At 38.1% G+C, this 1,823-nt stretch overlaps 1 protein-coding gene across 1 annotated transcript; it reads right to left on the reverse strand.

The window, feature by feature from the left end:
- Nucleotides 1-105: 105 nt before the first annotated feature.
- LOC124893164 (uncharacterized tatC-like protein ymf16) lies at nt 106-1,267 on the reverse strand (the record flags this gene model as incomplete). The annotated part of the gene is given in 2 exon segments (XM_047404260.1): nt 106-1,240; nt 1,242-1,267. Coding segments are annotated over 2 exon segments (840 nt in total), but the record flags the coding sequence as incomplete, so codon positions are not given.
- Nucleotides 1,268-1,823: the final 556 nt, after the last annotated feature.

Raw genomic sequence — 1,823 nt, forward strand, 5'->3', positions numbered from 1 at the left:
TGGTCTTGCAGCTATTTTCAAAATATATATATAAGAATCCCTTTTTTAGAAGAAAGATTATATATATGTCCAATCTCTAGTAGTGGTGGAACCAACCAAGATGTATGTCGTCCGACCCGACCTCAGACTCTTTCTTCCCGACCTATTTGACTCTCTGGCCGTAGTTATTTAGGTGGTATTCCGAGATCGAATTCCTCCCAGGAACACACGAAACAAAGATATGAACTGGGTAAATAGAAATGGAAAAGAGATGTTTCTATTTCATCCAAATTAGTTGCTTTTTCTACATCCATATGATCTACTAAAGTAGATCGGTATTGACCATATAATAAAAGCAGATCTTGGTCCATGGAGTCCCAAGAAGGTAAGAACTCCAACCTGTCCGATGCTTCTTCGGCCAAATACGATATACAAGTGGGACCTGCACTATGAGCAAGCTGTGCGAAAAATCGCTTCTTTTTTGTCGATCGATCCGCTTTCCCTCATTCCACTCGTCCATCCCTCTTCACGAACTTGTACAATCGATGCCACAAAGATAGCCAACTCTATTATCAAAGAAATAAGGAAAGGGGCGACAATTTGGCACCAGATATTCGGAGGTGTGGAAAGAGCAGCTGTGAGAAGCAAAAAAACCATCAAAAAACGACGAGAGTTCGTGGAGGTTTCTACAGAAAGATCCCTTGGTTCTGGCAAACGAATCACAATTACAGGTACCTGGGAGCATACCGATGGAATGAACGAAATACGAACAGTTAACATAATATGGTCATAGATCTTGGCTTCTAACTTGATCATGAGCGAATTTGTTAATGTTGCACCCATGAAAGATGGAAAGTGCCAAACATTGGGAACTACCCGGGGAGGAGTTAGGAACAGGAACAAGGAGAAGCGAGAACCACTTAAATAGAGGAATTGATTGTATTTCGTCCTTTGTTCCTCATAGCAACTGGGGATCAAAAAGCACCAAATTTGATGACTTATTAAGGGAAAGACGAAGTAAGAGCATGCTATTGGAGACATTGCAACATATGTCGGGAAGGCCTCCATTGATTGTGTACGAACAAAATACGAATCCAAAGGCAGGGTAAGAAAGGGTTTAGCTAATGGAAATATTAACTCTTCCGGGAACCAGTAACGCGTAAAACATGTCAAACCAATACCAATCAATATCCGAACGGAATGGATTCGAACTTCTCCTAGAATAGTTTCCGGTGCGAAATGAAATTCATAGGATATATATGAGTAATTCAAAGGAAAAATCAAAATATTTGATAGGATTGATTATGTATCAGAACTAAATCACTACGAATCAACACTAAATCACTACGAATCAGAATTTGAAAGAATGCATAAATAATGTTATGGGGCTTTCCTGTCGAGAATAAAAAGTTTTTCTCTTAGATTTTTGGAGACAAAAGGCAGAATTTGAGTAGTTCAAGGATGAATAAAGAAATACCAAGTTATTTCATATAATAGTGAGGGGCAGAAAGGCTAGATTAAAGATTACAAGAATGCAAAATAAAGAAGAAAATTGGATAAAAGATCAAGCTAAAATTGCAGAAGCTGCAAAAAATTTCTTCAAAAATCAATTTGCAAAACAAGAGGATGAAATGGATTTCTCAATGTTGGAAGTATTGCTTTCAGTAGTATCATAGGAACAGAATAAAGAACTAAAGAAACTTCCAAGCCTGGAGAAAGTTAAAGCTGCAGTAATGGGATTGAATAGAGATAGTGCAGGGGGTCCTGATGACATGACTGGAGCATTCTACCAAGATACATGGGATATCATAGGTAATGATATTCATCTAATGATAACAACCTTC

This window comes from Capsicum annuum, unplaced genomic scaffold (assembly GCF_002878395.1).
Source record: "Capsicum annuum cultivar UCD-10X-F1 unplaced genomic scaffold, UCD10Xv1.1 ctg54848, whole genome shotgun sequence".
NCBI lineage: Eukaryota > Viridiplantae > Streptophyta > Magnoliopsida > Solanales > Solanaceae > Capsicum > Capsicum annuum.